This window comes from Euprymna scolopes, chromosome 6 (genome assembly GCF_053919585.1).
Source record: "Euprymna scolopes isolate OS-2025 chromosome 6, ASM5391958v1, whole genome shotgun sequence".
NCBI classification, from domain to species: domain Eukaryota; kingdom Metazoa; phylum Mollusca; class Cephalopoda; order Sepiida; family Sepiolidae; genus Euprymna; species Euprymna scolopes.
The window spans coordinates 28,313,637-28,333,172 of record NC_136487.1 but is presented as its reverse complement, the minus strand read 5'-3'; the positions used below and the strand labels follow the sequence as shown (position 1 = coordinate 28,333,172).

Below are 19,536 nucleotides of genomic sequence, written 5' to 3'. Positions count from 1 at the left end.
TTAAACGCATAATGATGGCCCATGTACTCAGACACGACATTCACTGTGTGCTTTTTCTGTTTTGCAGGGAGAATTTTATTAGCCAATTCTATCTGTATATTACAATTGGCTGATAGCATATCTTCTGTGACAATTTTCATTCAATGCAATTTTTAAAATTAATTGTTTCTTAAAATATATTATGTGGCCTGACGGTTCCTTACGGAGGATGAAACATTGATCTTTTTGTAGCTTAATTGCCATAGATATATTTTCATACTACTATCTTATATAAATGGTTGTCTAACGGTTTTATTATTTTTCATTAATTCAAATTTTTGTACACCAACAATGATTTATTAGTAAGAACAATCCTTAATTTATTTCTCTCTCCCTCTCCTCCTCTCTCTTTCTCTCTATGAAGGATTTTGTAGTTTGCTTAAATCATTGTGTGAAATATGAAAGAGTTGTGCTTGAGGGCTATCTGTGATAGAAACTTTCATAGTCGTCAGATGGACAAAGACAATTATGGAACTTTCCTGCACAGATTCGACTGAGAAATAGGAACAACAATTTGAAAAATTACAAAAAAGCTCATGAAGCAAAACCACTCTGTGCTGTTTAACAACAATTGTCTGAATATATATATATATATATATATGATTAGTTTTTTTTGGAAAAAGAAATCCAGCCAGCAGAGTGCTCAATTAAAAGGAAAATCCGAAAAATTAGAGCGTATTTATATTTTGTATTTTGTGTACTGAAAATTGTTAGATGAGACAAGTCATTGGTACTGGCGGTTTCAAACCCGTTAATTAGGACCGTTTTCGATATCCATATCAAGCTCTCTTAATCCAATCCTCATCTTTTTAGATTAGATATTTTTATATAGAAATGAGCATTGGCTGAAGAGAGCTTGATATGGATATCTAAAATGGTCCTAATTACCGGGCTTGAAACTGACGGTACCAATGACTTATCTAACAACTTTCTGTACAGAATATAACAAATAATTAATAAAACATGTTAAAAACACTTTAAGAAGAGTTAAAAACATATTTAATTTTCAAAAAGGAAACACAAATTAAGTGGATTGTCCTTAATCCGTGGAGTTTCGAAAGAAATACTTTCCTTCTCATCAGAGGGTAGGAATTAGCAAAATGTGGAAGCGGATTTTGCAAAGTATTTAATGAAACTACATATAGCCATAGAACTTACTTGGTAAAGAATAGTAAAGCAGAGAGAATGGGGAAAAAGAAAAAATAATTTCATGTGACTGAATAATATGGTGAAGAAGAGTAGAATATCCAAGAACGGTAAAATCCAAGAAATGTTCGTTAAAATTCCGTATCCATGAGTAAAATTCAATCACATTACTGGAAGATATTTCAATGTAATCCAATTTTATAATTATATATATATATATATATATATATATATATATATATATATATATATATATATATATATATATATATACTTCAAGATAATGAAATGAATTAGACTACAGATTAGTGAATCTAGTAGTTTCAAATCTTACAAGATATTATTGGAAGGTAAGACAATCCCAGCTAAATAAAAATTGCACAATATACTAGATAGAGCAAATACAATTAAAGTTTATATATTTAAATTTCATTTAGAAAGAATTACTTTTCAAAATAAAAATTTATTGTTTGAAACAAAGAATACAATGTTTAAAATAATTTCCTTAATCCATGGATTTTCAATGTCAGTACATCTCCTCAGAGATATTAGTACAAAAAAAAAAAAAACAGTCAGATTATTAGTATAAAAATATACTTATGACACATAAACAAATTCGTCAGGCTAAATGCACTTAGCCTAGCGAATTCCATTGTGCACAAGACTTACGTTTTTGTGTAGTTCAGTTACTATAAATATATCTTTATATTACTGCATAGCTCTCAATATCTAAGCTCAATAGGTATTTATTTTTATTTCCAGAGCAGGTATAAATAAGCTGTAGAATACAGATAAATTATATATATTTTATAATTTTTTTAACGTTTTATTTTACTCTTTTATTTATTTATTTATTTTAAAAAAATTATTTTGTTTATTTATTTTTTTTAAGTATATAGGAAAAAAACAAAGTTTATTTGGCTCTTAGATAAAAAAAAACTGTTGCTAGTTTAGATAAACATGAAATTTAATTTGAAAGCAATGAACTCAGAAATGTTTATGAATGCTAGTGTTTCATTCTATGGGACATTTTTTGCATGCTATTCTCATTTTTGTTTTTTTCTTGAGTCATAACTCTGGAAAAACAACAGTATATTTTGCTTGTATATTTTATTTCTATGAATTAATGACAAAGTGACTGTAAAGAATGAATCTCTTCACTATGTATATATATATATGTATATATATATATTATATTTATGTATATATATATTATATATATATATATGTATATATATATTATATATATATGTATATATATTATATATATATGTATATATATTATATATATATGTATATATATTATATATATATGCATATATATTATATATATATGTATATATATTATATATATATGTATATATATTATATATATGTATATATATGTATATATATATTATATATATATGTATATATATATTATATATATGTATATATGTATTATATATATATATATTATATATATATGTATATATATATTATATATATATGTATATATATATTATATATATGTATATATATATTATATATATATATTATATATATGTATATATATATGTATGTATATATATGTATGTATATATATGTATATATATATGTATATATATATGTATATATATATGTATATATATATATTATATATATATATGTATATATATGTATATGTATATATATATATTATATATATGTATATATATGTATATATATATATATATATGTATATATATATATATATATAATATATATATATATATATATATATATATATATATATATATATATACTAGCAGAGAGACCCAATGTTGCTCAGGATTGAATGAGGATCAACAAATGATTCATACTTTCAATGTCATCGAAATCAGTGAAATCATTCATTTTTTAATCAAATCAATTAATTGCCTGCTCTAGTCAGAAACCCACCATGGTGCACTAAGAGGAAGCTTCATTTGCTTTCTTACAATGACTTAGTCTACAATACACTGTAGTCTACATTGCACTGTAGAGAACCTACTAATGCAAAAATCAAGTATCATGGTTCAATTGTGTTCTAAACAGAAGCATTCATTTTGAATGTGTTCGTTTTTTCGATTATCAATTTTCAATACTTATTGGTGGCATATTAATACAAAACCTATCTAAGAACACTCCCAGACATATAAAGTACATTTGTGTGAAAAAATCTGCTTAAAAAAGGAACAGTCCGATTTTGACCAAACCCTAACAGAGCCAGACATCAAAAGTGCATTTGAAAACTTTTATCATCGCACAAGCAGAAGGGCCCAGCATATAAAATCAACATTAAGTTCTTTGATAAGGCAGAAGCATATTTTATTCCTGTTTAAAACACAACTAAACCATAATACTTGACTTTTGCATTTTAAACTTGAATTCAAGCCACTATATAAAAATAATTTTATAAAATCAACAATGGTTATCTACAGAGCAATGTAGACTGCAATGTGTTGTGAACCAAATCACTGTGGGAAGGTATGTGAAGCTTTCCCCTAATGTACCAGGGTGGGTCCCTGACTAGACCCAACAATCAATCAATTTGATTAAAAAAATGGGCCATTTCATTGATTTTGATGACAATAAAATTATTGAAAGTGTGAAACATTTGTTGATCCTCATTCAATCCCAGGCAATGTCAGATCTCCTTGCTAGTCTTCTATATATATAAAAGACAAAATGTGTGTGATCATTTTATGTATGTCTCGTAAAGGCTTTTTCGCCAGCATTTTCGACGGGGTTACTATGTCGTAGAACTTTTTATATACTGTCTAAATAATAATATATACGATTTGCGAACGCGCGTTCCGTCTAGATTTATTTACATCGATTTTTACAAAATTCTTGCTATTTCAGCACATCTTGTGTTCGTTCAGCTTTTTTGTCTAAAGCCAAATAGAGAAGCAAATAAATTTAGCATTGTTCCTGGCCGGGGAACGTTCAGAAGCAATCAGCTTTGATCAATGTGGGTGTCAAACTCCTTATGTCAGACAATTGCTATTCAATTTGGACAATCCCCTTTTTATGGAGACCTGCTCCCCCCCCCACATCTTGGGGAAACAACCAGCCAAAGTTGGGTAAACAAACCCAAAAGCTGTCCCTGCCTGCAGTAAAAGTTAACTCCGCTCCTTCTATTTGACCTCATTAATGAGGTCAAATAGAAGGAGCAGAGTTAACATTTATTGCGGGGGGGGGGGGGGCACGTGTCAATTCTGTTTTTAATACTTAAATAAATTCAGTTTTGTTACTCTTTCTTGCTGGCCGAGCTGGTAACGAATCAGGTTTTTTTGCACACTTTATTTTCCACCTTCGCCTCAAGACTTCGTGTTCGATCCTAACTACTTACCAAAACTGTTTTTTTTTAAGTATTCCTCCCCCCCTCAACACAAACACCCGGGCAACAATTTTTTCTAAAGAAGTTTTAACATTGTTTTCTTTTTATATATATAATATTTAAACAGGGTTATTTTTCGCTTATTCTTTTGTTTGATCCCCCCCCCCTCCGCCCCCAACATGCACACCTCTAAACACCCAGGCAACGCTGGGTACCCCCGCTAGTATATAATAAAAGTATGCAAAAATTCTATTATGATTATATATATATATATATATATGAGGTGCCTTCAATAAGTTTCCAGACTTTTTTCATATAAGCGCTTTCATTGATAGTATACACTTGAAACTAACGTCCCTTTCGAAGTAATCTCTTCCAATTGCAATACACTTGCTGTACGATTCCAACAACTTCTGGAAGCCCTCATGGAAGTTCTTTTGTGTAAGCGTATCACAGCTTCTTTTATCTTCTCAATTGTCTAATAACGACAGCCTCTAAGGTTTTGCTTGAGCTTAGAGAATAACCAAAAGTAACAGGGAGCAAGGTCTGGTTTATAGGGAGGGTGAGGAACTGTCTTAATACCCATCTTGGTCAAATAGTCTGTGACAAGGATGGTGTTGTTGATTGGTGCATCTCCCATTCCTTGTGAATAATTGTGTGACATCAAACTGAGTCTATAGACTCAGAACGGTTCTTATTTATGAAATTCTTTATTTGGCCAATCAACTCTGATGTTCTGACTTCCTTACACCTCCCACACCTCTCATCATCCCTTACAAACTCCCTACCTTCCTTGAATCTTTTATGTAACTCAAAAACTGATATTTGATTCACGCAAGATAGTCCTATAGCAGTTTGAAGCATTCCATATGTTTCTGTGGCATTTTTTAAAAGTTGAAAACAGAATTTTATTGCATAAAATATTGGGCTTGACCTTTACTCCTGATCTGAAATGGAACACATACATTAAATCCGTTGCCAAGGCCGCTGAAAAAATGGTGGGATCCTTCTATCGATCCAGTAGATATCTCACTGCAGATGCAATTCTCTATCTATATAAAAGCCAGGTACATCCAATGATGGAGTACTGTTGCCACATTTGGGCAGGAGCTGCTAGAAAGGACATATCCTGCTTTGATATAGTTCAAAATAGACTTTGTAGCCTCTTCCCTGCAACGTCTTTCTCACAGAAGAGCTGTTGCGAGTTTGTCTCTGCTTTATCGGTATTTTCATGGCAAGTGCTCAGCTGAACTCTAATCTATGGTCCCCCTCGCCAAACTTTCACAAGAAACACCCGTCTAGCAGAAAACACTATCACTAATTTCCCCCACTCTTTATCTGTGCCTAAACCTAAACGTAGATTCCATGAGCAAATCTTCTTTCTTAGAACTGCACACCTATGGGATTGTCTTCTGTCTTCCTACTTTCCAGCCGACTACAATATGGTTGTCTTCAAGTCTAACGTAAACAAGTTTTTGATGAGCTGTTCCATATAAGTTAACAAATTTACCAAATTACCATTACTAACGATTATTATATTGTCCAATTTCTACTGTACACTCTTTAACCCTTATCCTCGAGTGGCCTCTTGGCCTTGATAAGTGGCGATGCCTATGTAAAAAAAACAAAAAAAACATTTTTCTAAAGTGTCCTCACGACCAGATTGCATTTTGGAAATTCATCAGCTGTGGCAATCAGGCTCTGATGTATTCAGATTCCTGAAATCATAAAAAAAAAATTGGCCAGTCATCTCATAAGATGTATAGCAATAACATACTGAATTTTCAAGTGTCTATGGTAATTTTTAATGGCCATACAAAACGAAATCTGACAAATTATTAAAGGCACCTTATATATATATATATATATATATATATATATATATATATATATATATATATATGTATATACACAAGTAGCGAATTAGAAAATTTATTTATAGTGAAAATAATATGCTTGATATTTGATTTTTTGTTCATTTTTTTTTTTTAGGGGAACTCTTCTAAGACAGTGCGATCTATATAAAATTGTCAGATCGTTTGTGTTTCATTCAAGCATAATTTTCTAAATTTACTTGCTTTTAAAAGAATACAATTCGTTCAAACAATTTTATTCAAGTAATGTAAAGACCAAATTGTACTATAAGTTATTTACATAAACTTTACAAAAATCCAATTAAATAAAATATGAAGATGAGCTGCAAAAGAATCATCCTACAACAACTGTTTCAAAATATATTATTTTCTAAGATGTCTGTTTTATTAAAGCATGAAAAAAACATGAAAAAAATAATGGGATTTAATTTTGTAAGACGTCTTCTCAGTTTATTGCAAATTGATTTTTTTTTTTTACATATTTCTTTTCAAAATTTTAAATATTTTCTTACAAAAAGGCAAATGGTTTCAATTATCCCCCCCCCCCAAAAAAAAAATAAAAATTAAAGTAAAAAGATTCAAGGACAACATTAAGTAGAATCAGCTAATTTGAAATTGTCATTCTGAGTCCGTGTTCATTTACAAGAGATAATTTTAAGTTTTATCAACTCACATAAATATACTAAAAGAAACTGTTTGAAAGACTATATATATATCCTAAAACCTCTAGCCTTGATGGAGGGGAGACTAAAACTTGCTGCTATGGTTTCAAATGATCTAAAATATCAGCAAAGGGAAATCTGATTCCAAATATTTTTCCTATGTTATACCTTCCCTCTTTTGGAAATAGGGTATGATAATATCTCCAGTATCAAATAATCCTTATACACTGCGAAATTTACTTTATGTATGAAAACCAGAGAGGGGAGATATAACATATGAGAAATATTTGGAATCAAGGATTCCCTTGCTGTTATTTCAGATTATTTGAAACCATAGCAGCAATTTTTAGTCTTTCCTCCATCAAGGCCAGAGGTTTTGGGGAAATATCAGATATTTTGTAATTCATATGCAAAACTAGGAAAACAAATTACTATGATTAAAATATTGATGAAGATGCAGTATCTTTCCACTCACTGCAGTATCTTTTTAAAATTACCACTATTATAGATTTTCAAGAGTGCTGAAAATGAAAATAACAGTGAAAATCACAGGAAATGAGTAGTTTCCAAGATATGAAGGAATTATAGTTTTATAAAGTCGGGGATCACTTTTCTATATTAATTTAACTTAAAATTACACCTACTTTATGGACACTTTTTTGGTGGGGGGCATCTGTTATTTTTTTAGGAGTGGTGTTTACTTGGAAATTGTGGCCTTGTAGACGGACACAAAACTTACATTAACAAACATGTTTTCTACAGGTTTTCGAGTATACTGAAAATGAATATGGCATTAAAATTTTCCCCAGATAAGTATTTTTCCAGGTATAAAGCGATGTAATTCTTTATGTTACAAGTGGTGGCCATTGTTGTATGCACAAACGTGCATATTTTTGCTTAATACCCAGAAAAATACTTATTTGCGGAAAATTTAAATGCAATATTCGTTTTCAGCACACCTGAAAACCTATAGAAAAGAAGTTTTTTAAGGTAGGTTTTGTGTTGGCCTACCAGGCCACAATAATCACCGTCCATTAAAAAATTAACAGACCCCCCCCCCCCCCCCGGACAAAAGGTGGCCATAAAGTAGGACTCATTTTATGTGAAATTAATATAGAAAAGTGATCCCCCAGTTTTTGAAACAATAATGTGTGACCTTAAGGGCAAATGTCACATAGCTTACTACATAGCTCAGGTCATTACCTGCTCATATCTTTGGTTCTATGGTACGAAACTACATGAACATTTGCAGGCTTTTTGAAGATTATAATACTATTCTATGGTTAAAATGTTATGACAATTGGTAAAAAAGAACCTATATTTTCAAACTAATAAAATATGCCCAAATTTGCCTACATTTGTATGTATAGTGTCCTGGCAGACAGCTTCAGTTTTGTTGTTTCGGTTGTCTTCCCTGTGGCCTGGTTAGGCCATTAATATATATATATATATATATATATATATATATATATATATATGCAAGCAAAAACTATATCATTCAGTAACTATTAATCTCACCATAAGTATTCTTTTTAAATGTATAACCTACATTATGTGTCTTTAATATAAATTTATATTTAGTTTTTATTTAAATTCTTTAAAAATTAATGAATATAATATTTTAAGAAATGTTTTGGTAATTTATCCCTTTTTTATTAAATCACTTACACAAATTAGTGCTAACATTGATAAAAATACTGCATTTATATAGGAGAATAGGGCAGTAAAATTACAAATAAATAACACGAAACAATAATTTATTATGCCCTGTTTACAAAATAGTTATGCAAATTACACATATAAATAGCCATGTTTAAGTCTTTGGTTCCTACTAAATATTCAGTATTTCAAAAGGTTCTATTGTATTTTAATTTAAATAACAGTGAACCGTTTCGAGGGTAATATGAGTTATGAATAAAATTTTTTTCACATTTATTCATTTAGATCTCTCTCTCTCTCTCTCTCTCTCTCTCTCTGTATATGTATATGTGTGTGTGTGTGTGTGTGTGTGTATATATATATATGTATATAAGAAATATGAAAAACTTGATGATGAAAAATAAATTGAATAACTTACAAATATTATAATTTATTCAATTTATTTTCCATCAAGTTTTCATAGTTTATATATTAATACATATATAGTTTTTATGTATATATTAATTGCTCTATCTAGAATATTGAGTTTTTATCTTGATAGATTCCTATTTTAAGATAATATTTATATTTATCTTCATAATACTCTCTCTCTCTCTCTCTCTCTCTCTCTGTATATATATATATATATATATATATATATATATATATATATATATATATATATATATATATATATATATATATACTTATATATATTCCTAAAATATGTCTTCAATGTGCACCTAGTTCGGTTATCAATGATGAACTGGTTTCCCTGCAGGTTTTGAGTTTTAAATCATTGTACTCCACCAACAACTAAATATATTCAAAAGAAAATGTTTTCTTCTGTTTTGGCATGCTCTTTACAAATATTATATTCATATATCTTGTATATGCTCAAAGGTCAATTTCAGATTTTAAAACATCAGACTCTCTCCACCAGAAACCAAATATTTCTTCTTATATATAAGTATTTTTTTTCTTTTTTAGCATGTACTTTGACCAAAGTCTAAAACAAAATTCATTAATTAAAAATATCCTAACATCGTCATCATAAAGTCGCAATTCTCTTCTGGCAACCCCTTTTCTTGCTCTTCTTTTCCTCTTTTATTTTTTAGTTTTTCATCACGACTCACTTCAGATTTAGGATTTTATTTTTTGCGCACTTTTTTTTTGTTTTATTTTATTCTTTTTCTTTGAAATGATCTAGGAAGTATGGGTCCCCCTGGAAATATTCGCTTGCCGGACAATCCTAATTCTACTTCCGCATTGGACCTGTTTGACGGTGATGGCAATGTGAATGATTCCTACAACATTGACGCTTTGCGTCCGCACATGTCACTCCAAGAGCATCATGGGAATTTTGGCTCTGGCATCACTGAAACTAATGCACTTATAATTGCTGAATCAGAGACGGCTTCCTATTCGGGTAGGACATGTTCAACTACCAATTTGCTTTCTCTACTAACCTCGGTCCTCCTTCAATTACTAACAATTCCAACATTGACCATTGTTTCATATTTTTACACCATCTTTCTCAGATGAGGTGTCACAGTTATTTACATGTTACAAAGTTTCATCAGTTGTTACCTTCGGCCTTCTCCAGGTGCCTATTACGGTAATCTCATAAGAATTTCTAGCTTGAACTTATTTAATCCACTGGGATTATCTAATCTTATTCCGCATTTCATGCCTTTTCATTAGTTGTTCTTAATCCTGTCACAAAGGATTAGCTGTTAAGTGATGATGTATCTTTTAACCTGGGTTTCGATCGCATTAATATGGATTCCGTTCGTATTATTTTTTCTGATATAAGAAATATTTTCAGTTTGTGAGAAAAAGAAAAATTTACCAAGTGTAGGTTAAAGTCTGTCACAAGCTTTTTCCTACAATTCCGGAAATTTGGTTCGAAATGTAAGCAGAAATGAAGTTTTTCGACATACGAATGAACATTTGTTGAATTTTTGAAGTAGACGCTTTTAGATTTGCAAATTATTTTTACGACTTCAATTTTTAACATAAAGTCGCAGCGTAAGTTTAGTTCACTATTGTAGAGACATATAAAAGTTTAGTCCACAATTATAGAGATATGTAAAAAAAAAAAAAAAAAAACTTATTTTAAACGATTTATTATACACAACAATTAAATTAACAAAAGTCAAAAATGCATGTATTTTCATGCAGGAAAGGTACAAGGAAACATTTGCTGAGAGTTTTTATATGTGGTTTCATTTGGAGAGAATGGATTTAAGCAAGAAAGACTAATGTTATTGTTGCTAGTTATTACTTAAACTTAACTTTCTGACTTAATGAAATGAATGCCGTGCATGAACAGAGATATCAGTATCAGTTTTCTACATCATTGGTTGGTCTTATTCGCATGGCTTCCCAAGATCTGAAAACTTTAATTTTTACTCATTCGAAAACATGAAATTGTTCGTGATATCTTCATATCATTCGACTCTTGTTTTGTCTACAGCACTTGACCTCTGCCTTGTCGCCTATCTTTTATTCAACTTCAGGAACAATTCTATTTTACAGATCTGAGTTATGTACTCAGTGAGACCCTTGTAAAAATTAATACTAGCTAACTTAATTGCCATTGCCATAGTATCCCTAATATGTAACATTCATCTTTGTTTATGTGCATAACTTTTAGCATTTATATATTTACTAGCGAGGGTCGGGTGCCCGGCATTGCCCAGTTGTAAAATACAGTTAAATAAAATTATCATGTTATTAAAAGAAAAAGAAAATTATCATGTTATTAAAAGAAAAAGAAAATTATCATGTTATTAAAGAAAAAGAAAATTATCATGTTATTAAAAGAAAAAGAAAATTATCATGTTATTAAAAGAAAACAAAATATCGCATGGTAGATGTGAACTTGCAGAAATTAAGTTCGTAAGTGAACACATTATTGATCAGACTACGACAACACAGATGTTATGACATTGCAAATTTAGCTTTTTAAAATGAAACAACAAATTAACTGTTCACGCATGCATGATTAACAAAGAATGTTGAAACCAAGGTTTTACCTGACCCCCACCCCCTTTCAAACAAAATGAGATTTCTACATGAAATAATTGACAATTTTTCTAATTTTCTGATATTTTGTGTCCGAGAGATCGCCTTTTCTAATGCTATCAGGTTTATGACAAAAGTTTTTAATAGACATACAAACACACAAACACACAGCTGAGATTTATGTTATAGATATCTATATATTAATATTTAGCTTCAATGCGGAAAGGGTGGTGAAACACATGGTGTAGAAGAGAGTAAATCACATTATTCATCATCATCATATGAATCTGAAGATTCCATTATTGACGCTGATTTCCCCCATATTTTTTTATCTAGTCAAAATTCTTTCTAGAAAGACGTTGGATACTTATGGGAGGAACCATATGAAGGTTGCCAACATCCTATGTGAAAATGATTTTTGTCGAACAAATTGGGTTTAAACTTGGGACACCCAGGCCGTCAGTCCATGTTGGTAACCACTAAACTACTGTTACCTCTCATTCAGTGTAGATATAACTTGAATTACCAACTTTAATTGGTGCGCCTGACACATAATTGTTAAAATTTATTGGAAAACGTTTCCAAATTTGGGTATTATCATATTTTACATTTGTTTATTGTGTGTATTATCATATATATTTTTGAGAATAAAAAAATATGCAGTAAAAACAGAAATAGATAAACGCGCAAAAATAGCACATTATTCTCTTCATCACAGTTAGGAGTCATTTTTTTCTTTTTGAGTAATAATATATATATATATATATATATATATATATATATATATATATATATAATGTGGGAATGGAAAAATAGTGTTATGTTTAGTTAACTCTTAATCTCACCACCCTCTAAAGAATATCAAGGACTCTCTATATGATAAATTTGGCCATTGCCCACCTGAAATCTTGTAACGCCCCCATCCCTGGTGGCCAATACAGACCCTGTTGGGAAACCCTGTTCTAAAAGACGGTCTTACCCTGATATGAAGAGAGGTCAGCCGAAAGATTAAGACTGTTGTAAATGATTTGAACAGTAGTCGCTTTGCTAATCAAGATGAAGCATCCTGAGGAAATGATTCACACATCATAAAAGACAGAAGATTGCAGAGAAATGCAATGGAGACATAAAATAGTAAATTATGAAAGAGGAAAGATGATGAGTCATTGTAAAGATTACTTATCTTTTTGATATCTCATCGTTTTTTTGTTACAATTTGACGACTTCTTTGCACATGCATTATTTTGAGAGAAATTATTTAAAACATGTCTGCGTTTGAAGGTAACTGAAATAATTTTTTTGGACGAAATTATTATATAAAACTGAGTGAAGATATACCAATAAGAATTGTTTTAAAAAATGCTTTAATCTTGATATGAAGAGGCAGTGGTCAAAAATTCATTCTAAGCCATTTTAAGGCAGTTAACAAAACATTTTTACCATTAACTCTAAGTCCGAATTATTGGCAATTCAGTTTAGGTTAGAAAACTTTAATGAATGTTTTGAAAAATAATTTACTGGCATAAATTAATGCAAATAGCAGCATCATATTTAAGAGCAATGGCTTTCCGTTCATATTGTCAAGTTTCATAGCAATCTCTGAAAAAGTAAACAGATTATATTCATTTAAATGATAAAAAATTTAGCCATTTTTTTTTGTAATTCTGTACAAGATTAAGACTCTAGACTTTGGCAGTTTACAATTAGGTTAAGAATTTAAAGTCATAAAAATATACAATATCAGCTGCATCTACTTGGCATTGGCATTATTATAATTATATGTATTTGTAAATACACATGATATAAAAAGGAAAATTGTGTGGCAGCATTATTTCAAACGAGCAGGCCGACCGGTGTTGCCCGGTCATAAAATCTGTCATAAAAACAGAAATAGATGAAAATATAAAAATTACATCACATTCAGAGTTTGGATTCAATAGTTTCCTATGATATATATATATATATATATATATATATATATATATATATATATATATATATATATATATATATATATAGCTACATTCCTAGTTGCAAGGTTTTATTAATTTTACCATACAGTTCCTTCAGCATATCAAAACTTCCGTGTATTTTACAGACCTGTTTCATTATGCAGAAACAATCATTATTAGTATGTCAATGTTGAATTTTTTCTTATGTGTATTCCTCGGATAATCAAGAAATTTTACATAGAAAGAAATAGGCATGGAAATCTTGGAAAAATATTCTATAGAAAAATTAACATCGCATATTTATTTAAGCAGTCATTATTGTTAAAGGTAAAGCTATTCAAACACAGTCTACGTATGGGTTAAATAATGTTTCCAAGAGATTTTTAAATAAGTTTAACATGCCTTTACTGGGATGCAATGAATTTTAGTTTAAACTTTTTATTTGTTTCCATATAAGCTATACAATCCATGAGTTATCCCTCTTGCTGATTTTTATTTTTAGGTGATTATTTAAAAATGTATCATATTAGCTGTCGTCTGGGCTCGACTAAATAATTTCTTAAATAGATTGTAACAAAGTACAGTATTATATTTATTGTCAATAACATGATAGACCTGTAACAAATGAAAGTTGGCTAGTCAGAAGCATAGTCTTATTTGTCAGTTTAAATGCTATTAGAGTCTTGGAAAATTCTACAAAATGACTGTATATATTAGAATTAAATAAAATATTATAACCTAATTGCTTTCTGCTAATAAAAAAATGATTTTATGTTTGACATCCACCATGGAATTTTCTTGATTCCCACTTGTTATTTAATTAATTTTGAATATTTCTTTTTCAAATATCTATAATTCTATCAACCCTTTTAAAATTCAAACTCTTTTTTCTTTTTTCTCTTCAAATTTTAACCTGCGTGTGTTGTGTTGCTACTAATTTCATGTGAGCATTTGTAGGGGAATCAATCACGTTTGTAAACACAAAATTCGCAACGCAATTGTGGAATCTGTCTTTTTTATTCAAATTTTTACAAGATATAAATTAATCATTTTGATTAAACAAAAATGTTGGTTCTTATCCAGTATTCTTACATATTAAAAAAAAAAAGCAAAAATAAAGAAAAATCGGTATATGCGTATTCTTACAAACATATATTCCAAAAATCGCATAAATTGATCAAATAGTTTTATTTTTGTAAAGAAAATAATTTTTAAGCAATTAATGGGAATTTGTAGGCATTACAACACAAATCTAGTATGTATAAATTATTGTTGATTTACCTTCCTTGTTTTGGGATTGTTTTTTTTCAAAATAGCACGTGAAACAGTTATTCTTTGGATGTTGATAAAATTTGATTTTCTTATTTAAAAACTGACTTAACATTGATAACAGGAGACAATACAAAACAAGAATAATCGAAACAAAACTGCTGCAATCAAGAAAGTTCAATAACACAATAAATTTAATGGTGCTTGTTCAGTATTCCTCCATGATAAACAACAATAAAAAATCTTTGACTGAAAAAAAATATTGTACACTAAAAATCACATAAATTGATCAAGTAGTTTTATTTATAAATAAGAAAATCATATTTAATGGCTAAACTATGAGCACCAATCTTGCAATGCCATCTTGAAAACACTTTGAAGAAATAAGGGAGATAACTCCAAATAAGTCAAACTTTGCAAGGATGGAAATGCTAGACAAAATGATTTTATATACAAAAATAAAATTATATGATCAATTTACGATACATTTTGTTTTATAGAAGTGAATTCTGAACAAGCACCAATTTATTTTCTTAAAAATTGTTTTCACAAACATTTCTCCTTGTTTTTGCTTTAAAAATCTTGAAAACAATTAAGAAAACAACATTAAAAAATTTCGTTTGAAGAACATTTTTAAAGATAAAAGAAATGGTAGTTGTTAGATGAAGTTGAGATATTGGGACCATTGCTAAAGAGGAAATAGAAGAAAAGACACAGTGTTGATGTAAAGATTGGATGTGGAGATAGATACAAAGATCTTTGTTCAGATGAAATATGATTTTCAATTGTGCTTCAATAATAACATACTAGCGAAACCCATGGAAATTCCACAGTTGTATCTGTCCTCTTGTGTATATTGCTGCCATCTTTAAGAATATTTTGTTTTGTGCAACAGCACCATTAGATGAAATTATAAAGATTACTTTTTTGCATTGCATTTTCAATGATCTGGCGATACCATCTTTTAAAAAAGGGGATCACCCCTTTTTGTAAGAACATAAAATTGTCTTAGCATATTATCAATTTATTGGCAAAAAATAGGAAAGTGCAGCAAGAAGATATTGGATCTATATACCATCTGAATGTTTGTCCGAGGTGATTTTAAACTTGGCATAATCATGTTGAAACACTGGTTCTTGACAGATCAACAAAGTTAAGCAATGATGAGCCTGGCCAGTACCACATGGGTGACCATTTGGAAATACTAGGCACTGTATGTATAGCATCAGGATGTAGACATTTCCAGGTTGATATCTAGGGGCACATTTGATCCATTGGCAGAGAGGCACCCTCAGTTTTCTTTAAGACATGTATCTCAGAGAAGGAATACTCTGATGTAAAACCTGAGGTCTACTATCTGCTCTGTCTTGTGGCAGCCATTGCATCGACTGAGATTAGCAGTTGTACCAATAAGTGTGATTGATTCTGCACAAAGCCTTCACCACTATAAACAAATCATTTGTGTGGATTTCCCAACAACTTAGTTGTTCCCATTTACTTGCTTTCCCACAAGGGCAGAGTTAGACACAACTCTTTTTTTTTTATGTGGGGAAAATCCAGCTTCCCAAGAAGGGACACTCTGGATAGGAACAAAGATAAAAATTTTCTCAGTCTAGAAAGATTTCTCCTATACTGATTGAGGACAGAAAAGTTGAGGTGTAGAATCAGAACAGATACTACACTTTGTTCTTAGCTAAAAGGCCCACAACCTCCTCTAGCAGACTGTTACAGGGTGCAGAAATACAGGCAGAGAATGCTGCCATTTTTTTTGTTCAGACAAAAGCAAGAATAATACAACATACATAACCGTGAAAACCATGACTAGGTGTTGTGGTGAAAACCATGACTAGGTGTTGTGGTGAAAAACATGACTAGGTGTTGCGGTGAAAACCATGATTAGGTGTTGCGGTGAAAACCATGATTAGGTGTTGCGGTGAAAATCATGACTAGGTGTTGCGGTGAAAACCATGACTAGGTGTTGCAGTGAAAACCATGACTAGGTGTTGCAGTGAAAACCATGACTAGGTGTTGTGGTGAAAAACTCCTCTAAAGGCAGATTTACATTCCTGTTTTATGCTAGAATCAGGTCCATTCACATCCTCGCTGCTTAAGTGAGAACAGATTTGTAGGTAAGCGTAGAGAATTTTCTCACCATCCTGGTTGTTAATTATTGAATACTATTGAGGTGTACAATATCATTTTGAACATAGGCATCTTTTGCTTGGATGGCATACTAAAGAATGGGTCATACAAGGGTTATGTATAGGGAATGGGAATTGTCTGCTATTAGGCTATGAAAGGATCTTTGGATATGATCTGTCTTTGTTGGTCATTTTAATGCAGTGATGCTTTGAATGATTGGACCTTGTTACAGTTTTCAACTTTGCCTAAGCTGTGATGTTGAGTGGTGGAGGTGGAAAACTGATAGACAAGTAACTAGTAGGCAATGTACCGATAGGAAAATGACTGCATTTGGCAAAGTTCTGAAGTAAATCTCAGTTTAAAGATTTATTACAAAAGATTTTATTGGAATTTTTCTATGAAATGGAAACACTGAATTTCATAAGAGTAAAAATGGAATTCATCCAAAATGGGATTATAAAAAAAAGTGATCCCCTACACTTGTTACCTTTGACCTTTCATTATTTTTCAATTTTTTTATTTGCTCTTTTTTCTTTTGCGAATGCTATTTGTTTTATTTGATAACCATAAGATTACAATGCCTGAGAGAATCTTGGATTATAATACATTTCTTGTTAATTTTGTTTTAGTTTTATTTTGAATTGGATTTTATGAAAATAAATTAATGTTTCATGTAATACTTTTGTTCAGTCTGATTTTAATATTTGATTAAATTAATCCCCCTCCCCACTGATGACATTATAATTATGTTGACGTGTGTTGAATGATACATTTTTCTGGTGTTACAGAAAGATTGATGTTGCCTTGTTCTTTATTACATTTCTAGAGGGAAAAACGCATGCAAAAATATATATAAATTTTTATTTACAACGATTTATAATGCTTATTAAAGACAAAAGCCACTCAAGGATAAGAGTAAATGAGATTGTTTGTTGAATGATAGAACAGTACTATGAAAGGATTGAGAATAATGTTTGATTAAATCAGAGAATAACTCTACAGATATTTGTTGACATTCGATTTAAAACTGATTATGTTGTAGGTTTTAGGGAAGCTGCCTCATGGTAATATGTTCCACAGTTTGGAAGTTCTGGGAAAAAACTCTGTTCATGGAGGTTTCATTTGATTTTAGGTACACAAAAAAGAAAGAAAAGTTATTTGCAGTATCTGTAGGAAGTTCTTGCTGCAAAGGTTTTATGTGGCAGGTGGGTAGGTGGATTGATACCCATTGAATTCAAAGATCTTAGCAACGTTTCTATAAGACAAAGGTTGTAAGGATGATAAAAAAAATTATCTCCCAGTAGATTGCAAAATTGATTTTGTATTCTGTCAAGGCATTCAACAGCATCAACCCAGATATAGCAGAAGTACTCCATCTTGAACCGTATCTGACTTGTATACAGGTAAGGGATTGCATCAGGAGTCGGGTACTTTCTGGAGTGATAGAATGATCCAATTATTTGTTCCAGCAAATATTGCAACAAATCTGATGTAATTCTTCTATTTCAGGGTTGGGGTGAAAATTAGTCATAGAAGCGTGTCAAAGCAAGAAACTTTTGTTGATTAAATGAGAGTTCAGAGTGTCCTGGAACATTTCAGGTGAAGGAGTTGTATACTCTGTAAGAAGTTGACCAGACATGTTTGATTAGTTTTTTGTGTGAGTTTTTTGCATGTGACAGTGTGTGAGTTTGTTAAACTTTGCAGACAGTGTGCGTATGTATCAGTGATGCGACGCTTCCAATATTTTTTCCGATTCCGATACAATTACCGATTCTGATTCTTTATAAATCTCTAAATATTTGACTATATAGTTGTATTTTTTTTCTGATTACCATAAAAACACATATGTTAAATGTGCAAGTATTTTCCTAAACATAAAAATATATTTTAGCTTTACTGGTATTTTAAAATCAATAAATATTTATTATTTTATCGTTATTAACAGCAATGAAAGATTTTGCTTTAAACAAAATCAAATAAAAAAGACAATTAAAAGAATCGTTTTTGCATTGGAAAATTGGTACAAATTTTTATGATATCGATTCTGATACCCTTAAATATTCTGATTTTTCTGATTCCCAATTCTGAATAATTGTCTCAACACTAGTATGTATGTATGTATGTATGTATGTATGTATGCCTTTTTTTTTTTTTTAGTGCATGAACTTTTATGCAAATAAAGAGTCTATGAATGAGAGAGAGGAGAGATTTAATCTGCATGAGAGTATGTGGAATTTGTGTACTATGTTTAGGAGTATGAGAATGTTTCTTGTGAGGATCTTCAACCCAGAAGTCTAAGCTATTTTTTAGGGGTGTATTTATGTGTGTAAGTTTATAAAAAAAAAATGGAAAAAAGAATGAAAACGTTTGGGTTTTTATTGTTCATGCAAAATTCTGAGGTGAATATTTTAAAGATTTTGTCCCATTGAATGTCAATACTT

General features: G+C 30.4%; 1 protein-coding gene across 3 annotated transcripts in view; it reads left to right on the top strand.

The window, feature by feature from the left end:
• Positions 1-19,536, top strand: part of LOC145277588 (uncharacterized) — a 176,595-nt gene that overhangs the window by 70,476 nt on the left and 86,583 nt on the right. For 2 of the 3 annotated variants that reach the window (XM_080129101.1, XM_080129099.1), the window contains exon 3: positions 9,913-10,131. The exons of the other annotated variant lie outside the window; for it this stretch is intronic. In XM_080129101.1, the coding sequence (XP_079985227.1) occupies positions 9,913-10,131 (219 nt within the window). The remainder of the gene's footprint in view (positions 1-9,912; positions 10,132-19,536) is intronic. 3 annotated transcript variants of the gene reach the window in all.